Source organism: Hippocampus bargibanti, linkage group LG04, assembly GCF_051943395.1.
Source record: "Hippocampus bargibanti isolate YZ-2025 linkage group LG04, ASM5194339v1, whole genome shotgun sequence".
NCBI classification, from domain to species: Eukaryota; Metazoa; Chordata; class Actinopteri; order Syngnathiformes; family Syngnathidae; genus Hippocampus; species Hippocampus bargibanti.
In genome coordinates this window covers 32,509,634-32,532,676 of record NC_142737.1, presented here as the reverse complement: position 1 = coordinate 32,532,676, position 23,043 = coordinate 32,509,634, and the positions used below count along the sequence as shown (strand labels likewise).

The window sequence follows — 23,043 nt, the reverse complement described above, 5'->3', positions numbered from 1 at the left end:
GCGACGGGCGGGTAACGCGGGCGCTTTTCGCCGAGTGGGCGGAGTCGGTTTTCGCGCCCGCCGTCAAAACGTACCTGGAGGAGAACGCCCTGCCCCCCCGCTGCCTTCTGGTGCTGAACACGGCCGCCGCCCACCCGCCCGATTTGGAGGAGCGCCTGAGCGCCCAAGGCAACTTCATCCGGGTCCAGTTCCTGCCCCCCCAAGCCGCCCGTCTCCTGCAGCCTCTGGGGGGGCGTCTGGTGACCCATTTTAAGACCCTCTACACCCGGGCGCTTTTCTCCAGGTGCCTCGAGGTGGCCGAGAGCTCCGATTTGCCGCTGAGCGCCTTCTGGAGGGACCACTTCAACATCTTCCACTGCATCCGCATGATCGACCGAGCCTGGAGGGAAACGCCCCCACCGGCCTTGCGGGCGGCTTGGGCGACGCTTTGGCCCCGTTTCTGCCCGCCGGAGGTCAACTTGGAGGAATTGGGCGCGGCGGCGGTGGGCGACATCTTGGCCATGGGCGCCCGGTTGGGCTTGGAGGTGGACGGGCGAGACGTGGAGGAGCTGGTGGGCGAGGAGCCGGGCGGGGAACTCAGTACCAAGGACCTGCTGGAGCTGCACAGCGAACAGGCCGAAAGCTTGTAGTTTGCCTTGTACAGGTAACACCCGACTTACGACCGACTTCCTTTCCGACCAAACGGTTGTAAGTCGAAATCCATTCAAAATGTTGAAGAGAGACTCGGAGGCTAAATGACAGGCGAACTCCGCCCCTCTGGTGCCATCATTTGCTTGACGTTTATTTATTTATATGGGTGACATCCGACTTACGACCGAGTTCCGTTCCGACCAAACGGTTGCGGTGCCAAGCGTAGAGTTACAATTTTAAAAATAGGGTCTGGAGGTTGTGGTCGTAAGTCGAGCCTGTCGTAAGTCGGATGCTACCTGTACCTGTATCAATATTTGAAATGATAACCCACTATACCTTTACAAAACCGACCGTACGCAGCGATAAAAAATGTATACAGGTAACATCCAACTTACGACCGAGTTCCAAACGGTCGTAAGTCGAAATCCATTCAAAATGTTGAATAGAAACTCGGAGGCTAAATGACATGCAAACTCGCCCCCTCTCAATTACAATTTTAAAAATAGGGTCTGGCCATCGTGGTCCTAAGTATGGGTGGTCGTAAGTCGAGCCGGTCGTAAGTTGGATGTTACCTGTTAATGCCGTCGGAAAAAAAAGGGCGGGGCAAAAAAAATGGCATGATTAAAACCCCCCCGATTGTTTTGCAAGAAGCATGTTTAAAATAAAAACAACTAAAACATTTTTTTCTCATTAAAAAGAGTTAGTATATAACAATTCATAATAATAATAATCATAATCCATTTCATTTCTAAGCGCCTTTCAAAACTCTCAAGGTCACTTTACATTCACAGGATCAGTTTATCTGTGGGTGAGCGGCGGCAGCCACACGCGCCAGCGTTCACTCAACCCGGAAGTAAGTCAAATTGAAAGAAAGCTAGCTAGCTAGATAATAGATAGCTAATCGCTAGCCAGCTAGATATTAGCCATCTTAGCATTCGTTTTTTTTAGTACCTAATTAAGTTTTGACTTGTTGACGAGCAGCCGATGTGCAAAAATGTGTCCACTCTAGTGCCAGGGTTTTAGTCATAGTCACTTGAATTCCAGGAACCATAGACGACATCAACATTCAATTCAATGTAAGACTTTCATCAGAAAAGATAGAGTTAATTCCTAAATGATATGGGTCTGGAGTTATACGAGCTTGAAATGGGGGCAGATGTATAAAATACAATCCATATTGGTTGATATAGCGCTTTAACAGCTGAAGCTGGAACAAAGCGCTAACATGGACAAAAGAAAAATGCTGCCCCCTCGTGGAAGGGGCAAAACATTGCCAGAAGTCTGACCAGCGCTTTATTCGCACCCAAGCATAAAAAAAACAAACAAATTTCAGAATGGCGCCCCACGTTATGCTTTTCAATTCCCGAATAATAATCATAATAATAGATTTAATTAGTCACATTCAGTGTATTAGCCCATAGCCATGTAGCTATCTAGGTGGCTAGCTATCTAGCCAGCTGTTAGCTATCCATTAGCTCTCTACTAGCTGGCTGGCTTTCTATATTTAGCTTTCTATTAGCTATATACCTACCTAGGTGGCTAGCTATCTAGCCAGCTATCTGTTGGCTATTTATTAGCTACTAGCTGGCTGGCTAGCTTTCTATCTATTTAGCTTTCTATTAGATACATAGCTATCTAGGTGGCTAGCTATCTGTTAGCTATCTACTAGCTAGCTGGCTTTATCTCTAATTAGCTTTCTATGAGCTGTATAGCTATCTGGTTGGCTACCTATTAGCTATCTACTAGCTGAATGACTAGCTTTCTCTCTAATTAGCTTTCTTTTAGCTATATAGCTATCTAGGTGGCTAGCTATATAGCCAGCTATCTGTTAGCTGTCTATTAGATATCTACTAGCTGGCTGACTAGCTTTTGATCTATTTAGCTTTCTTTTAGCTATATAGCTACCTAGGTGGATAGATATCTATTAGCTATCTACTACCTGACTGACTTTCTCTCTAATTAGCTATCTAGGTGGCTAGCTATCTAGCTAGCTAGTTATCTGTTGGATATCTATTAGCTATCTACTAGCTGGCTGACTGGCTTTCTCTCTGATTAGCTTTCTAATCGCTACCTAGGTAGCTAGCTATCTGTTGGATATCTATTTGATATCTCCTAGCTGGCTAGCTAGCATTCTATCTATTTACTTCCGGGTTGAGTGAACGCTGGCGCGTATGGCTGCCGCTGCTCACCCACAGAAAAACTGATCCTGTGACTGTAAAGTGAGCTTGAGAGTTTTGAAGGGCGCTTATAAATGAAATTGATTATTATTATTATTATTAATTATTATTTACAAGTTTGATATGCTTTCACGGGCCGAATAAAATGATGTGGCGGGCCAGATTTGGCCCCCCGGGCCTTGACTTGGACACCTGTGGTGTACGGAATTAGCCAGCTAGCTGAACCGTAAGACAGCTAGCTGACGTGCTATCTAGCTCGATAGGAATTTCACAAATTTGATTTGCTTTAAAATGATGTGGTGGTCCACATTTGGCCCCCAAGCCTCGGCTTGGACACCTGTGACCAACGTTCACTTTACAGTCACAGGATAAGTTTTTTCTGTGGGTGAGCAGCGGCAGCCACATAGCTAGCTAGACATTCTAATATATAGCGAGCTAAATAGCCAGCTAGCTATATATATATATATAGCAAATACATAACAATAATAAATAAAACATTTTATTTATAAGCGCCTTTCAAAACTGTCAAAGTCTCTTTACGATCACAGGATAAGTTTTTCTGTGGGTGAGCAGCGGCAGCCACACACGCCAGCCTTCACTCAACCCGGAAGTAACTCAAAATGGAAAGCCAGCTAGCTAATTGTCAGCTTATAGCCAGCGATCCATTTAGCTAGCTAGCTAGACAGCTAATATATGGCAAGCTAAATAGCCAGTTAGCGAGATAGATAGCAAATACATAATAATAAATAATACATTTAATTTCTAAGCGCCTTTCAAAACTCTCAAGGTCACTTTACAGTCACAGGATAATTTTTTCTGTGGGTGAGCAGCGGCAGCCACACGCGCCAGTGTTCACTCAACCCGGAAGCAACTCAAATAGATAGAAAGCTAGCTAATAGATAGCTAAAATAGCCCATAGATAGCCAGCTTGATATATAGCTAATAGATGGCTAGCTAAATAGCCAGTTAGCCAGATATGTGGTTTCCCTTATATTTGGAAAACATTTATATATTTATATATTATATTTTGAATTTTTTTATTCGTTTGCTGACTATTTTGGAGTGAAAAAGAACGGATTCCCGGTGGAGCCAAGCGTTTATTGGCCGTGGTCGCCGTGTTTGCGCATGTGCTCCGCCAAACTAGCGCGCTGGCCGTAGCTTTCCCCGCACACGGAGCAAGCGAAGGGTATCCCTCCGGCGTGCGTCCTCATGTGCGTCATCGCGTGCTCCTTGCGGGCGAAGGCCTTCCCGCAGTGGGAGCAGCGGAAAGGTTTCTCCCCCGTGTGCTTCCTCATGTGCGCCGCCATGTTCTCCTTCTGGGAGAAGGCCTTGCCGCACGCCGGGCAGCGGAAGGGTTTCTCCCCGGTGTGCGTCCTCATGTGCAGCTCGATGCTGCCCTTCTGCGAGAAGGTTTTGCCGCACACGGAGCAGCTGAAGGGTTTTTCGCCGGTGTGCACCCTCAGGTGGCGCTGCATGGGGCCCTTCTGGGAAAAGTCCTTGGCGCAGAAGAAGCAACGGAAGGGTTTTTCTCCCGTGTGCGTTCTCATGTGCGTGAGTAACGTTTGTTTCGTGGCAAAGCTTTTGCTGCAGAGGGAGCAGCTCGCCCGTTTTTGACACGTTTCCTTTCCGGAGCTTTCCCCCTGTTGGTCCACGTCCGACAGTGGTCCCGAGACGCTGCCCGTTTGGGAAGCCAGGATGACGCCGGGACCAGTTAGGCGGCGGCACGTCCTGCGTATCCTCTTTTTTCACCGAGACGACGACGGGCGGCAACTCGCCGATGCGGGTCTCCTGCTCTTCCTCCTTAATGCTAGGCTGTTGTCGGCCATCTTCTTCTTCTTTAATGCGGGAGTCCACTGGATCCGCCCCTTCCTCTTTTACAAGCACCGGACGAGGCCCACCAAACCACCGCTGGGTGTCTTGGGGACAACAAGCAACAAGACCAAAAAGCTTTTAGATGAGCGCACGTTTTTGATGTTATTGTTGTTTATTATTTTGCTTTGTTGACTATTATGACGCCGCGAGAGTGGCTGCCTTTCCAGCAGCTCCTGTATTTTGTTTTTCTACTTTCTTTCCTTTCCTAACTTTGCTGCTGTGTTACTTCCGGATAGAGTGAACGCGAAGAGAGAAGCGTGAATGGTCACCTGCTCACCTGAACACAAAAAAAATCTGTAAAGTGTCTTTGGGATTTTTGAAAGGCGCTTAGAAATTTATTATTATTATTATTATTATCTTGCCTACCTCACTTTTTCTTTGAATTCAAATTGATCATATTTACATCTTTTGTCTTTTTGCAGCAGTTCAAGTCACCGGCTCGTCTCTGCTAAAATCGAAACGAACTGTTTAGTGTGAATATTTATTGATCTAGCTATCTAGCTGGCTATCTCACTATTTGCTATCTAGCTTTGGCTATCTAGCGAGCTAGTTATTAGCTATATAGCTAGCTAGCTATTAGCTATATGGCTATCTAGCTGTCTGGCTAGCTATTGGCTATCTATTAGCTAGCATTTGTGTTTTGTCCATATTAGCGCTTTGTTATAGCTTCTTCTGTCGTTAAAGCGCTATATCAATCAATTGCTAGCTATTTGCTATCTATTATCTGGCTGGTTAGGTATCTAGCCTGGCTAGCTATTAGCTATCTATTGACTAGCATTTGCCTTTTGTCCATATTAGTGCTTTGGATTGGATTGGATTGGATTGGATATGCCTTTATTAGTCTCACAGTGGAGAAATTTACATTTCACAGCAGCAAAGTGATGGAAGGAATGAAAGTAGAAAAACAAAATACATGAGCTGCTGGAAAGGCAGCCACTCTCGCGGCGCCGTCTTGAAGTCAAAAGAACAAAAAATGTTACCGCTTCTGCTGTTGTTAAAGCGCTATATCAATCAATAGCTAGCTAGCTATTTGCTCTCTATTAGCTTTTTGGCTATCTAGCTAGCAAGCTATATGGCTATTTAGCTGGCTGGCTGGATAGATAGCGTGCTGACTATCTATTAGCTAGCTAGCTTTCCATCTATTTGACGTACTTCCGGGTTGAGTGAACGCTGGCGCGTGTGGCTGCCGCTGCTCACCCACAGAAAAGCTTACCCTGTGACTGTAAAGTGACATTGAGAGTTTTGAAAAGCGCTTATAAATGAAATGTATTATTATCATTATTAGCTATATAGCTATCTGGCCATTTATTCGCTGTATAGCTATCTAGCTATTAGCTATCTATTATCTAGCTAGCTTTCTATCTATTTCAGTAACTTCCGGGTTGAGTGAACGCTGGCGCGTGTGGCTGCCGCTGCTCACCCACAGAAGAACTTATCCTGTGACTGTAAAGTGACCTTGAGAGTTTTGAAAGGCGCTTATAAATGAAATGTATTATTATTATCTAGCTATCTATTTATTAGCTATATAGCTATCTGGCCATTTATTCGCTGTATAGCTATTAGCAATCTATTATCTAGCCTGCTTTCTATCTATTTCAGTAACTTTCGGGTTGAGTGTATGTATGTATTATTGTTATGTGTTTTGTTGCATCCGGGTTGAGTGTATGTATGTATTATTATGTGTTTTGTTCCATCCGTTAAGTGCTTTGTTACATCCGCAGCTGTTGCGAAAGTGCTATCTCAATTACGATTGTATTGTATTTTGCAAGCAGCAGCACAGGCATGCTAGCGTTTGTTAGCCACTCGCCCCATTTGCCACGAAAAGATCAAAAATAAAAAAGGGATGATAACAAAAAGTTACCTTCGCTTTCGGTATCGCTCGACAGTCTTTCCATGTCGTCGACCCCTCCGGCCCCTCCAACCTTGGATGTTTTTTCTTTTGGGCTTCAGTTAACTGCAACGTTAGCATTTAGCTAGCACGCACACGTCATAACCGTGACAAGCGGACCAAGAGGAGGAAAGGTCAACTCACCCCAAATTCCTGCCGCTTGATTCGCTTGATGGTGTGATCGTTGACAACAAGATCAGTGGCGCTGGGTGATGACGTCGACAGGTGGCGCCAAGGACCAGACGAGAGTGAAAGAAACCATTGGGTTCCTTCTTGTGCCCGTCTGGTCACTGGATGGAGGTTGGTTGCGCGTGCGCAGTCGTAACAGGGTTCGGTGTGATACAATCTTCACAACAGGACACGGCTTTAATTTAATCATCTCTTGTTAATTTGACCACTTCTGTTTTTTTCTCGTGCATTTTTTGGGTAATTTTATGGTCATGTCAACCGCGGCGACACATGACCGCCATCTTGGGCCGGTAATACGCTGACAACGCGGAATGAATAGCACAAAATCCACATGGAACGGGACTTTGGACCAAATGCGTTGTATTGATACCACATACATCTTAACCTTGGCGAAAAGCTGCCCTTATATAAATAAAATTATGTTTAAAATGGCATTTTCTGTGTAGCTCGTTCTCTTGTTTCTATTTATAGTAGGATTTTATTGATTGTATTCTATTTTGTGATTGTATTTTATTTATTATAGTACCTATGCTTGTCTGTGACTGTAAAATGTCATTGGGACCTTTGAAAGACGCTTAAAATATCATGTATTATTATTATTATTATTATTATTATATAAAAGTTGTAGTACGCGGCTGTGTTACTTCTGGGTACAGTGAACACTGGCACTGAAAGGCCGCTGCTCACCCGCACAAAAATGAAAAGAAAAAAGTTCTTATCCCGTCACTTTGAAGTGTCCTTGAGAGTTTTGAAAGGTGCTTATAAATTAAATGTATTTTGATAAACATAATACATAACACTTTTGGTCGTCCATAAATACCGTCGCAAGATGGCGGCCGTCGCTTTTGCCGCCGACGAAAAAGAAAACGCGAAAGTTAGCGTTGTCTCATTTAGAAAAAAGACGAAGGAAGAGAAAAATAAATTCTGCTAACGGCTTGAAATGTCAAAAGGGGAAGTTTGGGCATCAAGAGAAGACAATGCACTTCTGGTCGTCCATAAATACCGTCGCAAGATGGCGGTCGTGAGGTGACGTCGTCGCTTTTGCCACCGACAAAAAAAATAGAAAACGCCAAATTTAGCGTGGTCTCAAGTAGTAAAAAGAGGAAGGAAGAGAAAAATAAATTCTGCTAACGGCTTGAAATGTCAAAAGGGGAACTTTGGACATCAAAAGAGGACAATTAAAATCGAACTTGGAACATGTCCCATTCAAATCATCCACGGTCTTCTCTCGACAACTACTTTGTTTGGTTCAAAAGAATAAAAACGTCAGACGATGAGCACAGATTTCGGAGATTCTCGTATGTGCGTTTCAGTTAATTTGTTCAAAAAAATAATGATTTTAGTGAGTTATTCCTGTTTTCAACAACAATTAGATGATGTTTTTAATACGACGGTGTGATCGCATGTCGGATTTGAGCCACTGATGACAAAACCGTCTGGCGACAGCTTCCTGCTTGCAACATGCTAAGCTACGACATTAGACATTAAACAACACCAATAATTAAAAAAGGAAGTGCTGCTATAAAAGTCGGCGACGTTATTCGAGGCCTGCGTCGTCTCATTCACTTCTTTCTCCGCAGGAGGGTGGCGGCCATGCCGGAACCCATCTCAGCTGACTTTGGACAGGAAGTGGGTTGGGGGCACCCTCAACCGGGAGGCCACTTCTGGCGAAGGACAACGAGGATATTTCCAAACGCAAGTGTCAATCTTAGTCGTCAGTCGAAACCCATTCAAAATGTTGAATGGTTTTCTGTTCCTCATGATTTTTAAACATCCATCCAAACTATCGGAATAAAAGTCAACTTGCCGAGTCCATACGCAAGGTTACTGCTAGCTAGCCTGCACACTGTTCATTAGCTTACACGATTGCTTTCTGCTGCCTCTCGCAGAAGTATATTGATGCTAGCGACGATATTTCCAAACACAAGTGTCAATCTTTCAGGGGACGTTGTCAGCTAAAAAAAACAAATACAGTGAGACCTCAACTTACAAACTTTTTGTCTTACAAACGTCAAATTTATGAAAATTAAACCTTATAATAAGCACTATTTTCATAATACACACCCACCACGGCTGGCGGAGTGATCTTCGGCGGAAGCATACGACCGAACAGCACCAGAGCTTAAGTTAGCAACAGTCCTTATGGAAGGTGACTCTCCTTCCATAAGCCATCAACGACCATCAAAAAGGTCAATAAAACTTTATTTTACAGCAGTTTATTTCTTTAATTACAGTCGTCATGTAATGCGCCTCTCTTTCCAAACAGCAATTCCCTTTGACCTTCGACCTCCAACGCCATTCCATCAAGCCATAAATGACCATCACAAATGTAAATAAAGTGACTTTATGATACAATGCAGTGTATTTCTTTCATTACAATACAATAGCACATTTATTATACATAGAATAAGGTATGTTGTGTGTAGTTTTAAGGCTTATTTAGTTAAAGTATATTTTATGGAAACCCGGGTACGGATTATTCCCATTTTAATGGTTTCCTATGGGAATTTTTTTTTTGAGATACACACTCTGTCTGGGAACCAATTAAGTTCGTAAGTCGAGGTCTCACTGTATATTAAAAAAAGATGAACCAGTTTTGCATTCATATTTGTCGTCTCCCACACGCTAAAAGGAAGCATTCAGATTTAGGAGCATTTGCTCAGGGGGTCAGGGGGGGGGGTCGGTCGCCTTTGGAAACCCTTCGTCTCCCTTTTTGTGGATCTGCATGTGGCGAATCATGTTGGACCTTTGAGCGAAGCTTCCGCCGCAAACGGCGCAAGCGAAGGGTCTTTCCCCCGTGTGCACCCGCATGTGCTTGTCCAGGCTTTCCTTGCGAGAAAAGGTGGCCCTGCAAAAGGAGCAGCCGAAGGGTTTCTCCCCGGTGTGCCTCCGCATGTGCTTTTTCATACTTTGCTTGACGGAAAAGGTGGCGCCGCAAAGGGAGCAGCGGAAGGGTTTCTCGCCGGTGTGTGTCCTCATGTGGAGCTCCAGGTGTTCCTTTCGAGAAAACGTCTTGCCGCAAAGCGAGCAGCAAAAGGATTTTTCTCCCGTGTGGGTTTTCACGTGTCTCATCCAGTGCGACTTGCAAGTGAACTTTTTACCGCAAACGGAGCAGCCGAAATGCTCCTTAGGGGAGGGACACTTTTGGCGTTTGCGGGACCTTTTCTTGCCGGGGACCTTTTTCGGAGAGGCTTGACAGTCGTCATCGTCGGCCGACATGGGCGCCTGGAGGTCATCTTCAAACCATTCAGGCGCTTCGTCTTCACCCACTTTGCTTTTCAGGTGGCCGCCGGTCGGGCTGACATCGGCCTCAAAATGGGAGGAGCCTCGCGGACGCTTCGGTTCCAAACCGGAGTGCCCCCACGGCGGCCGATGGGGAGTTTCTTCCAGGCCGCCGATCATCCGCTGGAGATCTGCAGGACGCAAGTGAAGCAAATACAGTCAAACTTAGGTTTTCAACCATAATCCGTTCCAGAATCCGTTTGGTCGAAAACCGAAACATTTCCCATTCTAATCAATGTAATCTGCTTTTTTTTATAAATTTGTCGTGATTGAAGACTCCAAACACACCTGCTCACAATGAAAGGCCACATGCGGATAATGCGTCGGTCACAATGAGACGCGACACCAGGAAGTGATGTAAAAGGAAGCAGTTGAGAGTGCAGTGGTGCATTCAGGTGCACTCCGTTTGTTCCACGCCGCATTTTTGATTGTAAACCCAGGCATAAAAAAAAACGGATTTTTTTAGTTCGAATTGGACGAGAACCGAGACGTCGGAATAGCCAAGGATTGACTGAAGGCCGCTCGCTGTGAAATGGCGTCGGCGAAAGTGGCGTTTTCCGATGGATCAATAGCCACAATGAACGCTCGTAGTTCTTGTTTGTGCGATTAGCTAGCAAAGTGCGCACGGAGAGAGGCGGCTAACGGCTGGTCTGGATTTTAGAAGCCGAGCGCCGCCATGTTGTTTGCGAGATGCCAAACCAGGTGGCCTGCACCTCCATTTTGTGTCCCCAATGGACTCTCTGCAAGACCTGGAACAGGGGTGTCAAACCCATTTGACATAGTGGGCCACGTATGGCCTCCGTCGATGTCAAGTGGGCTGGACCATTAAAATTATACCATACATGCGATTAATAACCAAAATCCCACATCTTTCATTAGTTTTGGTGTAAAGAAGCACGAGAACATTTGGAAAATGATGACATTGATAGGACAACCGATGCCTCCGGCGGACAAGTTGTGTCCATGATTTGTAAAATCACTTCAAATGACTTCTACTGAGCGTATTTGACAAAGATTCCACCGAATATAGCTACATTTTATGCTTTTAGACTCGTGCTGAATATTCAGGAAGTTTTGTTTTCCAAGTCTTGTGTTGGGGTAATTCGCCATCCAAACATCTCTAAACATCGCTCTGTAATCTTTGTTTACATTTTGGACTTCCTGATACGTCATATCCTGCCTTCCCTTATATGATGTCACATTTACATTACGTCACATCCTTTCGCGTCACACACTGCGCGCCGTATAAAATGCTCTCCCTTCTAGTTCGTCTCTCTGTCTCCTTAAGCCGACACCGCGATGCCTCGCTCTCTTCAAGATTAAACCAACTTTCTGTTCTACACCTGGCTTCCTGATGATTTAACCATCCTCTTCCATCAACTCCCGTCGAAGCAAACGAACGAACGAACGATCAAAATAAACCCATTACTTGTTTTCGAGTTGGTGACGATGCCTGACATGATGTCACGTCAGGAACGCCCACTGACTGAGAAAGCGACACACAACAATGCATTTTGGGTACGGGTTTGGTCTGAAAACTTCGTGTTGATGGCGAAATTAAAAGGAAAACACATAACGCGATGGTGAATCCTTGTGTGTTGCACCACAACTACTATTTGATACGAGTTGACACAAATTCCCAGCAGACAAATCAGCCCATTTCCAACGAAGCTTGGGCGCCATCTTGTGCATGTTCTGGGTGCTACACATCAGTCCTGACGCCTCAAAATGACCCGGAAAGACCTCTTTAATCGATTGCAAACATTTATGCTTTCCTCTTCAGAACTATTTTCATCATATTCATAACTGGATCTTCTCCCAATCTGAAGCTTTTTGATTCTCGAGCAAGGCAATACCTCCTGGCGTGACGTCACGAACAAGGGGGCGGGACCTTCTAAACTGGCCACAATTTGAAGTAGTTTTTGGACACTTTAAAGGACAAGCGACGTCTCCGGACAAGTTGTGTCCATAATTTGTAAAATGGCTTCAAATGACTTCTACGGAGCGTATTTTACAAAGATTCCACCGCATATAGCTATATTTTACGTTTTAAGACTCACACTGAATTGTTTTTGAGTTGGTGACGAGTCCTCACGTCACGGAAGGAACGCCCCTGACCGAAAAAAAGCACATATTGTAGCAGTCCTTCCATCACGTCAATGCATTTTGCTGTACTTGTTTGGTCTGAAAACGTTGGGGTGCATCAAAAAGAGGCAGAAGAGGGTGAGCCCGTTTCCACAGGCTGATTAATTCCTTACACGGAGCTCTGTCGCCATTTTCTGCCTCTTTTTTAGTGCTACATTCCCCCCGCCCTATTGCCTGAAAATAGCACGGAATAAATTCTTTAATCGATTGCAAACATGTATGCTTTCCTCTTCAGAACTATTTGAATCATATTCACTGAAGTCATTGACCTTCTGAAACTCGTAGTAGTTTTGGGACACTTTAAGTCATTTTTATTGATGTTTGCATTCGACTAAAAATATCAGCCTGCGTGTTTTGGGTATTTTAGATGCTATAAAACGTTTTTCTGATGTCAGTTAGCAAACAAAAAAATACTGTCGGTTGTCCTTTAAGATGAAATGATATTTATCACGAAAGGAATTTTCAAACCATTGTTTTTGTTCCTGATATTTGGCATCTTTTGGCCTAGTACAAGTGCATCAATACCAGGTGTCACGTCCTGACTAGCTGGTAAGGTATCACTGTATTTGGTGAACTTGAGACAGAATTTTCAGTTTTTCGCTCACATTTCATAGTTACAGCTTCTGATCTAGCGGTCGAAATCCGGCTAGAAATAATTGATTTGCAATGTGATGCAGATTTGAAGGGCAAATTTGCCTGCGTAGGTGCGGACAATTTTGAGCAGTATCTACTACCAGGGTAGTAGATACCAAATTAACAGCCCTGGCTGCTAAAGTTTTGTGCGTGTTTGGAACCACCTACCTTTGTGAACAAATCTTCTCAGTAATGAATTTCGATAAAACAAAAATGCGTTCAAAGCTCACAAACACGTCTTGCAGTGACGTCACGAACAAGGGGGCGGGACCTTCTGAAACTCGCCATCCCCGAGGGAATTTTGAAGTAGTTTTTATTGGTGTTTTTCATTTAACTAAAAATATCAGTCTGCCTGATTTGGGTATTTTAGATGCTATAAAACGTTTTTCTGATGTCAGTTAGGAAACCAAAAATGGTGTCGTTTGTCCTTTGAAATTAAATGATATTGATAAAGAAATGAATTTTCAAACCATTGTTTTTGTTCGCAGAGTGTTTTTCTGCGGCATGTCGTCTAATCTCAGACTTTCTTGCCCTTCTCTAAAGATTTGAATACACATCAAAATCTGAAATGATTTTTTTTTCCATTTGTCTGATCCTAAAATGTGCCTAGAATTGAGCTGCGGAAAATGTTCTTTGCGCCTGCAACGACACAGCCGCCATTTTTTTTTTTTACATGTCATTACCTTCACAAGCGGCGGCGCTCCCCAAAGCTTTTTCTGTGTTGTCGTCGTCCCCTGACAGGAGCGCAAAGACCTTCTCTGGGGGGTGCGTCCCGCGGCGATCTTCGCTAGGACCACCGCCATGAAGCTGTGACCCCTCGGGGTGTTGATGTCGGTTGTCATCACTCTCCTCTGAGACGCCATCTCGCGGAAAACTGCTGGCATCGGCCTCCTCCTCTTCCTTTTTAATGCGAGGGGCTTGTGGATACTCCTGCTCCTCCAAAGCGGATCTCCCCTGTTTCACGTCAGGACCTTCTTCCCGACGACCGATCAGCTGCTTCACGTCTGCGAGGACACAAGCAGGAAATAATTCATACATTTAGAAAAAAATGGAGGGGCAAGGTGGGCGGAGTTCGATAATTTTCTCTCAACCGCAAAAGAAAAATTCGTCAACATGTTCAGAACGAAGACCACAACAATAGTTTTTTTTTTCAAATGGCATGCAAACAAACAAAGTAAAACAAACAAACAAACAACACAACAAAAGAAAACAAAACTACTGGTTTTGAATAGCTCATGGAGCTTCTAGAAGTAAATCAGAGGTGCGTCTCAACAAATCTTTCTGCATAGTTAACATTTTGTAAACAGTTGGCAACATACATTAGTTGCCAGAATCGCATAAGAGACAATACCTGATCGCACAGGAAATAAGAGTTCCTGACAGATAATCATTATACAAAAAGGAAAAAGAGGAGAGAAGTAAAAAAATAGAAGAAAGAAGAGAGAGAGAGAAAGAGCGGGGGGTAGTGCCAGGGGTTTTAACATTTCATTGAATCTGCACAACATAGTGAAATTGACAAAAAAAGAGAGGAGGGGGGGAACACCAGATGAATCGGCAAGCACATCTTCCTATGCCATATTTCATAAAAAAAATCATGTGTTTTGATCGCGTTTGGGTTGGCAGATGGAAGAATTGTTTTCTGATATAGTTTAATTTCATTTTGAAATATTACAAATGGGGCTTTCCTCCCACAAAATTGAGTTTTATGAAGATGATGTTTGGCAAGAAAAACTAATAAATTAATCATTAAAATATTTGTCGTTGTTCTTGTTGTAATACCCAAACAGCATGTCTTTGTCGTGAAATATGAACGGAGAAGTGATTTTACATTGAACATACAGTAAAGTCTCGTTATATCGATATCGGAAATATCGATAGTCCTGGTTATATCGATACTATTTCTATGCACGCACGGAGAAAATTACATGCAAACAGGGTCGGATATATCGATAGTCCCGGTTATATCGATATTTTTGCGGACTCCCTTGAATATCGATATAACGAGACTTTACTGTATTTGACAAAGTGTTTCCAGAAGCGAGTAGTTTCGGGACAAGCCCAGAAGACGTGAGTTGCAGTTTCAGGCTCAGTTTCACAAAATGTACAAGAGATACCCTGTAAGAACCGTATCTTATGTTTAACAGGATAGCAACGGTGCAAACCTTTGTAGGTTATTTCTCTTTGTTTGTTTGTGATGAAAAATGTATATGGGAGGGTCCAAACCTTTTCCCATGGGATATTTGGGACATACGTTCTCCAGTGATGAACAATGTAGGGAACCGTCACAAAAGATTTTTGAAACAAATGTCTAATGGCACGGTTCCGATTTCGAGCAATTGATGAGAAACAGAGTTTCCCCAGGGCGGTTTCTGTCACTGGAATTGGCGGTTGCCTGTTAGGAGTAGCGGAGTGACCCTTGAACAGGCTTATGATACCACTTGGGATGGCATCCATAACCACGGCAACATCCTTAGGGGTTCACAGGGATTTGATGCGTATTGAGAAACTCAGCATAGTTCATTAAATCATTGTTTGTGTTAAAAAGTTGCTGTACATAAATGATACCCAAGTCAATCCGACAAAAACAGTGATTTGTTTTTGTACAAAATATGACAGTTATTCCAGATCATATATGAATGTGGAGAGAAAGAATGGTTATACATTAGGCACCAGGCTAATAAAACTTGTTTATGGAACTTTGATCGGTTAACAGGCATTTTTTCAACCTTATATTTAGATTTCAACAAGAAAGACAGACCACCAAGTTGGGAAAACATGGATTTTGGAATGAAATTCCAGATTGCAACAGGGCTACCCAGATAATTACGCAGCCAGTTAATCTTGAACATATAGTTTAGAGAAGTAAAGTCCAAAAAAATTAGGCCTCCCTCCTTTAGCGTCCTGGATATGACAGAGTTTCTTATATAATGAGTTTTACTTTTCCATACAAAGTTATACATTATTTTGTCCATTGTCTTACATTTACTTGGATCCACATTTAAAGCTATTGTAGGATATACAAACCGAGAGATTCCCTCACTTTTTGCTAACAGTATTCTTCCGTTTATGATAGATCCCTTTGTAAGCAGTGATTAAAGCGCTTCTTGGTTTTATCAATTATTGGATCGTGGTTCGGATGACCAACAATAGAAGTAGATGAGCGTCGTCAGGTACGGCGAACGTCACCACCACGTGATGCCAAAGCGGCGTTCCAATTGGATGAATGCTAAATCTAAGATGGCGACCGTCAAACAGTGTTGTTTGTCCGTTCAAATGAAAGTGCAGCGAATAGACATCTTCCGATTCACATTCGGGCGTTCTACGCCTACAAACCAAATATAACCGGAACATCCTGGGTTTCCGTTTCAATATAATAGAACGTTGGTTTGTTTGTTACTCCGCGAATGCCAAATCCAAGTATGGCGGACAAACCTTCGACGCTTATCACAATCCGGGACTTGCAAACAGCCTCCAGTTGTCGTCGGTGTCGCTCGCTCTCCTCCTTCGTTCGACAAAGTTGCTCCTCGTACGAAGCCACGGTCGTTTGGAACAGTCCGAAAATTTCGTCGGCGGCTGCAAGCAGCCTTTTCCTCACCAACTCTTTCAACATGTCGACGACTCGAGGTTCTTTCTGGTTTTGGACGAGAAGCGGCTAGTGGTGTGTCGTTCGCGAACGAGCCGGAGCTCTGGAGTGAACAAAAGAGAGCCGGTTCCTAACAAGGAGCCGGAAATGGGAGTCGACTTTTTTTGTCCTCTATTCCCCGCCCCCGGTCTTCGGTTAAAGCCGCATGTGTTCCAAAAATAGTCCGCGATAGGTGAAATCCGCAAAGTACAATGTAGTCAGCTTTTTTTAGCAATGCAAAACTGTACATACTGCAGAATGAAACAAAAAATAAAACATGTTTTAATAGTTGAAAGGACAACCGACACATTTTTTTGTTTCCTAACTGACATCAGAAAAACGTTTTATAGCATCTAAAATATCCAAAACACACAGGCTGATATTTTTAGTCAAATGTAAAACATCAATAAAAATGAGTTAAAGTGTCCCAAAACTACTTCAAAATGACCTCGGCAATGGTGAGTTTCAGAAGGTCCCGCCCCCTTGTTCGTGACGTCACGCCAAGACGTCTTGCCTTGCTCGAGAATCAAAACAATGGCATCAGATTCGGAGAAGATTCTTTCTTGTTTCTCATCCACTTATGAATATGATTCAAATAGTTCTGAAGAGGAAAGCACAAATGTTTGCAATCGATTAAAGAAGTCATTCCGGGTCATTTTGAGGCATCAGGACTGATGTGTAGCACCTAGAACATGCAGAAGATGGCGCCCACGCTCTATTGGAAATGGGCTGATTTGTCTGCTGGGAATTTGTGTTAGCGAATATCAAATAGTAGTCTCGGCGCAACACACAATGATTCACCATCAAGTTATTTATGTGTTTTTCCTTCTAATTTCGCCATCAACACAAAGTTTTCAGACCAAACAAAGTACCGCAAAATGCATTGTGTGTCGCTTTCTCAGTAAATGACGATACCTACCATGACGTCACAGTAGGTATCGTCACCAACTCTAAAACAAGACTTGCTGAATATTCAGTGCGAGTCTTAAAGCCTAAAATATAGCTATATGCAGTGGTATCTTTGTAATAAAAAAAACGCTCAGTAGAAGTTATTTGAAGTCAAATTATGGACACAACTTGTCCGGAGGAGTCGATTGTCCTTGATAGAACAGTGTTGTAAAACAATATTTTGCTGCTACGCCTATTCGTCGTGACTCCGCTGCGCTGTAGCGTCTTCTTCTACTGAAGGAGTCTTTCTCCGCGAGAATAACATCGTTATCGGTAGTTGTTGGCACTCTCTTTTTATTTGTCTTTCTTTTTTTGGAGAATAGAGAACACATATGAGCAGTCTCTTAAAGTTCTTGTGTTCCTTCCTTATAATCCTTTTGTACGTTCCAGTAGGCTTGTAGACACCGCTGTTTGCAGCTCTCTCTCATCAACGTCCCTGTGAAAACCACAAAGGAAGCAGATTGAGAAAGTGAACTAAGTGATACGGCACCTACACAGCATAATACATTTCACTACCAGTATGGCTGTAAAGATGGATTTTATCCCAATAGATTTTATTATGATTATATTAGTCCAATCTCAGAATGACTCCTTCAAGTCAGAAAAGTGAGCTTACCTATATGTATACTGTGATGTCACGAGAGGCTGTGTCCAGGAGGGCAAATACATCCCCCTAAGATGGCTCCACCCAGAGAGAGTCTTGGCCCCACCTGGTGGAAGGCAGCAATTAAACCCACACACCTGCAGCTGATTAGGGCTTGATTGGAAAGCAGGGCTCTTAAGGCAGAGAACCTCTGAGTGTGCAGCTTGGGGAAAGACAAGCTCGATTGCTGTGCTCTGTGGAGAAGTTGATTGCTGCGTGGAACTCATTGCCAGTTGGGACCACACGACTGGACACTGGATTTGAACCTAGCTAAGGTGGCTAGGCTACATGACGAGGACGTCAAGAGGGGTGAGGTCTAGAGACTCTTGTAAAGAACTCCGTCTTCAGTTTTACCTCAGAAGAGACTTTATTTGGATTTAAGTATCAGAAGAGACTTTATTTGGATTTAAGTAGCAGAAGAGACTTTATTTTGACAAGTATTGGAAGAGACACTATTCAAACCTTTGTTGCTTGTGAATTCCCCCTGGAACCCTTGATTAAAACCTTTTGTTTGTATCCAAACCTGTCGTCCATTGCACTTCTTGTCCCGTCCCGCTGAGAGCTAGCCTCTCATGATATCACAATATGTATATATATGTGTATGTATGTATGCGTTTACTATATATATATATATATATATATATATATATATATATATATACAGTAAAGTCTCGTTATATCGATAGTCCCGGTTATATCGATACTATTTCTATGCACGCACGGCGAAAATTACATGCAAACAGGGTCGGATATATCGATAGTCCCGGTTATATCGATATTTTTTCGGACTCCCTTGAATATCGATATAACGAGACTTTACTGTGTATATATATATATATATATATATATATACAATTTAAAACATATGTGAGTCAATGAGTATGTATGCCTGTTTTGTGCATCCACTTATGAACACATGGATGTATTATGTGGATTGAGGATGCTTGGACTCTCGGACACAAATGTATTTGGAAGGGCATCAACGAATGGAGGGCCCTCTACAAGGAAATGTTAGTGGAGGCTTTCCCTCCGAGCCAGCAGAAGATCCTGGCTCTACTGGGGTCATACATGAATCCCCACAGCAGATTCCCCATTTGGAGGTATCTGCTGAATCTGTTAAGTTTATTTTATTTAGATTTTCTTTTATTTTTGTAGTTTTTCTTGCCAACACACTAAAGTTAGAGTGGAAAAGGGGTTGCTTCAGTAATAGGTGTTTCTTATTAGGTGATGGAGAGTTACAAAACCCCACTTAGGTTCGCTTCATACAACGTGAAAGGTATCCTAAACCCAATCAAGAGAAGCAAAATCCTGGGAAAAATGGCAAAAGAAAAAGTAGACAATGTTTTTACAAGAAACCCGCCTAAATGATTTGGAACATTTGAAACTCAAAAGACAGGGATTCAAACAGATCTTCTTTGCTTCTTATGCGAAGGGGCACAGGAGAGGAGTATCTACCATTATTTCTACAAAAGTAATATTTGAGTTGCAGACAGAAATTAAAGACAAGGAAGGGAGATATAATATGGTTGTGGGTAAAATGGACGGCTCCGTGTTGACTCTTATCAATGTTTATGCACCACCTGGGGCAACATGGAGTTTTTACCGACATATCTTCGACCTGATGATTACTAAGGCCCAAGGATTGGTCATATGTGGTGGGGATTTTAACATGAGATTGGATTTTAAAATGGACGCATCAAAAACAACACAACAGCACAATAACCCGATGGCGGATAAAGTGGGAAAGACGATAAAGGAGATGGGTATATGTGATGTATGGAGAGAGCTTAACCCAACCACGAGAGACTATACTTTTTACTCGCCACCACATAACAGTTATTCAAGGATTGATTATTTTTTCATGTATAATAAAGACATCTGCCTTATAAGGACGTGCAAAATTGGAATAATGGACCTATCGGACCACAGCCCAGTCTATTTGGACATACAAATAAAATATGATAAAGGGCCTTACGCCTGGAGACTTAACTTAAGTGCATTAAAGGGGAAGATGAAAGAAGAAATCAAAGATGAAATCTCACTGTATCTATTAGAAAACGATAACGGAACGGTGCCCCCAAACATGGATATGGGATGCCGGCAAAGCGGTCTTAAGAGGGAAAATAATCGCAAAATTGGCTTTACAAAAGAAAAACAGACAGGAAAAACTGGAGAAACTCGAAAAATCATTACAGCAACTAGAGAGTCAACACAAAAAAAATGCCCAAATAACGGTGGCCCAAGAAATTACGACAGTTAAAAAACAGATACAAGATATCCATGACATAGATATTCAGAAAAAAACTTATTTATTTAAAGCATAATTACTATGAGGCGGGCAGTAAAGCAACGAAAAATCTGGCATATAAATTAAGGAAGCAACAAGCAGAGAGGGTGGTTCATAAAATCAAGGACCCATATACCGGACAAATGAAATTTGACTTTAAGGACATCCAAAGTTGCTTTGAAAGATATTATAAGGACCTCTATGCCCAAATGGCTCCGGATGATGAGGAAGCTCCCGAGGCTATGTTGGAATCACTCAACCTCCCAACAGTCTCGGGAGATCAAAATGACGTTCTCATGGCTGAGGTGACTATAGGTGAACTACAGAAGGCTATTTCCCATCTAAAGCTAAATAAATGCCCAGGCACAGACGGCTTCCCCGCTGAATGGTATAAGACCTATTGCGACATCTTATCTCCAATATTATTGAGAACATTTAATTGGGTCCTAGCAAATGGAACCATCCCCCCTTCTTGGAGAGAGGCGAACATAGCTTTGATACCAAAAGATGGGAAGGACAAAACCGAATGTGCAAATTACCGCCCTATTAGTATCTTGAACCAAGACTAAAAACTTTTTACGTCAATTCTAGCAAGGTGCCTCGAATCAGTACTTCCAGAAATCATACATTTAGACCAAACTGGTTTTATTAGACAAAGACAGACAATGGATAATATTCGGAGAACTGTTCACATAATTGCACATATAAAGGCACACGATTCAGAAGCCGTTTTGCTGGGATTAGATGCAGAAAAAGCTTTCGACTCTTGTCAACTGGACATACTTAAACAATGTACTACGGAGATTTAAATTCAATGATAACTTCATAAGAACTATACGGGCTTTATATGATAGGCCAATTGCAAAAGTTAGAATAAATGGAGGATCAACTGAATTTTTCAGGTTAGAAAGGGGATGTCGACAGGGCTGCCCCATTTCCCCACTATTATTTGCCATTTTTATAGAACCTCTAAGTCAATGGATAAGACAAAAAGAAGAGATCGAGGGTATAACCATTGGACAAGACACCCACAAAGCAGCCCTATTCGCGGACGATATATTAATATACTTGGGAAAACCATCTACCTCTCTCCAGGAACTGTTCTCGACCATCAGGGCATACGGAGATTTCTCGGGATACAAACTAAACATCCATAAAACTCAAATATTGTCATTTTATTTTTCTTCGAGCAAGATGAGAAGAGACGAAATCAACCGGAAATGGGACTCTGAGAGTATCAGATATTTGGGCGTGAATATTCCAAAAGACTTAGATAAAATTGTGTTTGAAAATTACTACCCTGTCCTTGCCCAAATTAAAGCAGACTTGATCAGATGGAATCTGGTTCCATTCCTTGGAATATTGCAAAGAGTGGAAGCAATCAAAATGAATGTGTTGCCCAGATTACTTTATCTATTTCAAACTTTAGCAATTGACATACCCAAGGATATATTTCAAGAGTTGGACAAAGTAATATCACGATTTATTTGGAAGGGGAAGAGACCTAGAATTCGATACAAGACTCTACAACTGATGAAAAGCAAGGGAGGCCTCTCCCTACCAAAGATGATGAATTATTATAAGGCAACCCAGATAAATATTTTGGTCAATATCTGTAACCCATCTTATAGGGCGAAATGGAAAGACATAGAATGCAAGATATCAAGTGATATTCCATTGCAAGCAATTATTGGAGACCCCGGATTAACCAATTATCTTAAAAGTGTCAACCCTTGGATCAAAACTTCAATCAAGGTGTGGCATGGAATATTAAAACAAGATATAGCCCATATTTACTTTTAAAATGGATTGGATTTGACTCTGATTTCATACCATACAGAACGGATGCAGGCTTTCAAAAATGGGTTGGAAAAGGGATACAGATTTACAGAGACCTCCTTGAGGAAGGAGGGATACGACAATTCCTAGACCTGAGAAACAACTATGGACTGAGTAATCACGACTTCTATAGATATCTTCAACTAAGACACTACTTAGAGAGAAACTTACATAAAGGATGGGTCCAACAAAGTGGTGTCGTTTAATTAAGATATTTCTATTAACATATTGTGATATCATGAGAGGCTAGCTCTCAGCGGGACATGACAAGAAGTGCAATGGACGACAGGTTTGGATACAAACAAAAGGTTTTAAGCAAGGGTTCCAGGGGGAATTCACAAGCAACAAAGGTTTGAATAGTGTCTCTTCCGATACTTATCAAAAATAAAGTCTCTTCTGATATTTAATTCCAAATAAAGTCTCTTCTGATACTTAAATCCAAATAAAGTCTCTTCTGGGGTAAAACTGAAGACGGAGTTCTTTTCCAAGAGTCACTAGGCCTCACCCCTCTTGACGTCCTCCTCATGTAGCCTAGCCACCTTAGCTAGGTTCAAATCCAGTGTCCAGTCATGTGGTCCCAACTGGCGATGAGTTCCACGCAGCAATCAACTTCTTCACAGAGCACAGCAATCGGGCTTGTCTTTCCCCCCCAGCCCCACACTCAGAGGCTCTCTGCCTAAGAGCCTCGCTTGCCAATCAAGCCGTGATCAGCCGCAGGTGTGTGGTTTGAATTGCTGCCTTCCACCAGGTGGGGCCAAGACTCTCTCTGGGTGGAGCCATCTTAGGGGGATGCATTTCCCCTCCAGGACACAGCCTCTCGTGACATCACAATATATGTCAAAACCCGGAAGAGGAATTATATCAAAAATATACAAAGAGTTGCATGAA

The 23,043-nt window shown here is 42.7% G+C and overlaps 1 protein-coding gene across 1 annotated transcript; it reads right to left on the bottom strand.

Moving 5' to 3' along the window:
* Positions 1 to 755: 755 nt before the first annotated feature.
* On the bottom strand, positions 756 to 16,707 carry LOC148899771 (uncharacterized). The gene is made up of 4 exons (XM_088995333.1): positions 16,249 to 16,707; positions 13,500 to 13,820; positions 9,484 to 10,169; positions 756 to 4,354 (listed from the first exon to the last, which is right to left on the bottom strand). Exons 1-4 carry the CDS (start codon positions 16,424 to 16,426, stop codon positions 3,905 to 3,907), a joined length of 1,635 nt encoding a protein of 544 aa, XP_088851459.1. The 5' UTR covers positions 16,427 to 16,707; the 3' UTR covers positions 756 to 3,904.
* Between the last annotated feature and the right edge of the window lie 6,336 nt (positions 16,708 to 23,043).

Excerpts from the sequence above, each read along its gene's own strand:
- LOC148899771 (XM_088995333.1), bottom strand. The coding sequence starts at position 16,426 with ATGTTGAAAGAGTTGGTGAGGAAAAGGCTGCTTGCAGCCGCCGACGAA. Across the intron at positions 10,170-13,499 it reads GAGCGCCGCCGCTTGTGAAG|ATCTCCAGCGGATGATCGGC; the intron begins GTAATGACATGT and ends TGCGTCCTGCAG. Across the intron at positions 4,355-9,483 it reads GGTCCAACATGATTCGCCAC|ATGAGAACGCACACGGGAGA; the intron begins ATGCAGATCCAC and ends TTACTCACGCAC.